The sequence below is a fragment of the Nematolebias whitei genome, chromosome 6 (assembly GCF_014905685.2).
Source record: "Nematolebias whitei isolate Nwh7 chromosome 6, NemWhi1, whole genome shotgun sequence".
NCBI classification, from domain to species: Eukaryota; Metazoa; Chordata; class Actinopteri; order Cyprinodontiformes; family Rivulidae; genus Nematolebias; species Nematolebias whitei.
Window position 1 is genome coordinate 12,439,513 of NC_056503.1, and position 2,036 is coordinate 12,441,548.

At 43.2% G+C, this 2,036-nt stretch overlaps 2 protein-coding genes across 2 annotated transcripts in view; both read right to left on the reverse strand.

Annotated features, from left to right (window-relative positions):
• mmp28 (matrix metallopeptidase 28) overlaps window positions 1-247 on the reverse strand; it is a 49,987-nt gene extending 49,740 nt beyond the window's left edge. Inside the window, exon 1 of the mRNA XM_037677391.1 lies at window positions 106-247. Within this exon, the coding sequence (XP_037533319.1) occupies window positions 106-240 (135 nt within the window). The 5' untranslated portion in view covers window positions 241-247. The remainder of the gene's footprint in view (window positions 1-105) is intronic.
• Window positions 248-514: 267 nt separating this feature from the next.
• taf15 (TAF15 RNA polymerase II, TATA box binding protein (TBP)-associated factor) overlaps window positions 515-2,036 on the reverse strand; it is a 10,243-nt gene continuing 8,721 nt past the window's right edge. Inside the window, exon 16 of the mRNA XM_037677390.1 lies at window positions 515-886. Coding sequence (XP_037533318.1) covers window positions 847-886 — 40 coding nt within the window. The 3' untranslated portion in view covers window positions 515-846. The remainder of the gene's footprint in view (window positions 887-2,036) is intronic.

Sequence of the window (2,036 nt, forward strand, 5' to 3'; positions counted from 1 at the left end):
AAACTGAATCACGTTCAGGTTTTGAATTAGTCTCTCGTCAAAATGACAAAGTATAAACATCTCTGTGCTGCCATTTGATTTTGCCTAGTTCAGTTCTGACAGTACCTCTGGGTCCACGGGCAACGAGGATCCCTTGCCGGTGTGAGTGGTGAGCAGTGCAGTCACAGCCAGGATCCAGACTCTCATCTCATGGTTGGATATGGACGCTGTCAGCAGCAGAGAGAACACAGCTGACTCCATCCCTGTCAGGACTGGCTGAACATATCCAGAGGCCCGGAACATTGAAGGAGGAGGAGGAGGAGGAGGAAGACCAGTACCGCCCCTCTGTCAGAGCCTGTTCTGCTGCTTCAAGGCAAAATACCAGCCGCTTTTCACTACTGTACATTCAGACCGCTTTAAGGAGATCGTAAAGTTCCTTTTCTTTGTGGTAAAAACATTGTGGTTTCACACAAATGACAAAAGAAAAAAAGTTTTAATAGAATTTTCAACAAAAACAAAACAAAAAAACCCAAAGGAACGTAAGTAAAATGTTTTATTCCATTTATACAAAACAATGGTTCAATGTCTACCTCAAACCATCTGCGTCTAGTCTCAGAAAAATAAAATGTACATAGAAAGGAGGAGGAAAAACTAAAGTCTGACATGTCAACAGTGCCAATCAGCCCCTTCACATTAGCTCAAAGAATCCCACACTTACAGAGAACAGTAATACTTAAGATGAACAAACTACAAAAACAGACAAGTCATGTTGTTTCAAACGTCCCTCTTCCCCTTTTGTTGTTTAAAGATAACCCCTCCCCCCCACAACAAACTCAAGGGCTGGAATGGTTCGTCTTGGCTTGATGTTTAGTACGGCCGATCTCTTCTGTCGTCTCTACGGTCACCCCTGAGGAGAGACGAGGTGCGTTACCTGCTGCATCTTCAAAAGATCATTCATCGTCACAGAACCAGCACAAGTGAAGGCAAGATGACATCAACCTGGTGTTTTAATTTCAAGACTTTATATATGACTCAGGTCAAAGGTAACGTGTTCAACACAGTGGTACTTTTCTTTAATTGTCAATAACGGTGTGCCACAAGGCTCAGTTTTAGGGCACACTCTTTACAATTTATATAAATATTGTAGGGCAGAACATTCCTGACGCCTCCTCATCTCTATGCCGACGATTCAATCGTTTGTCGAGATAACAGTCTCCAAGGTTTCCCAGCTTCTACAGTCTGCATTGGATCATCATCCAGTCAATTTGTTTCATCTTAAATTGGTGCAAAATACTAACAAAACCAAAAGGGATGTTGTTTTTAAACAGGAAGTTGGTGCCAGCAGTTCTTCCTATTTTATCCACGGATGGTGTTCCTACTGAGTTTGTAAAGTCTTATAAATACTTGGGAATTTTAGTTGATGCACATCTCTCTTTTAAGACACATGTTGAAAACTTGATAAAGAAGCTGAAATTAAAACTAGGTTTCCTTTTCGGAAATAGATAATGTTTAAGTCTGAATGCCAGGAAACGCCTTGTGGCTGCAACTTTAGCGGCTATTGATTATGGTGACATTATTTACATGGATGGATGCTGTCTACCATGGCGTGCCAAGATTCATAACTGGTTGTAACTACAGTGTTTCCCCTACCATTATACAAGAGGGGCGCCCCGCCCCGTCTACTGAACCGCACCCCCAACCCAAACCACCTGCACTGACATAACACTAAACTAGCAGCTTGCAACAATGAACGCACCCCCACCACTCGAAAACTGTCGGTACGAACAGCGCACAGCTCAGATGTGCCCCCCCCCCCCCCCCCCCCCCCACACACACAAAAAACAAACAAACAACAAAACTGTTGGTGCAAAAAGAGCACAACTGTCTCTATGTCCCCCCACCCCCCTCCAAAACTGTTGGTTTAAACAGCGCGCTGCGCAGCTTAGAACATGTCTGTCCTGTATTGCATTTGATTGTCTGTCTAAAACAGGTCTCTTAAAAATGAGTCCTCATGACTCATTGAGACTAACCTGTATAAATAAAGGTTGAATGAATGA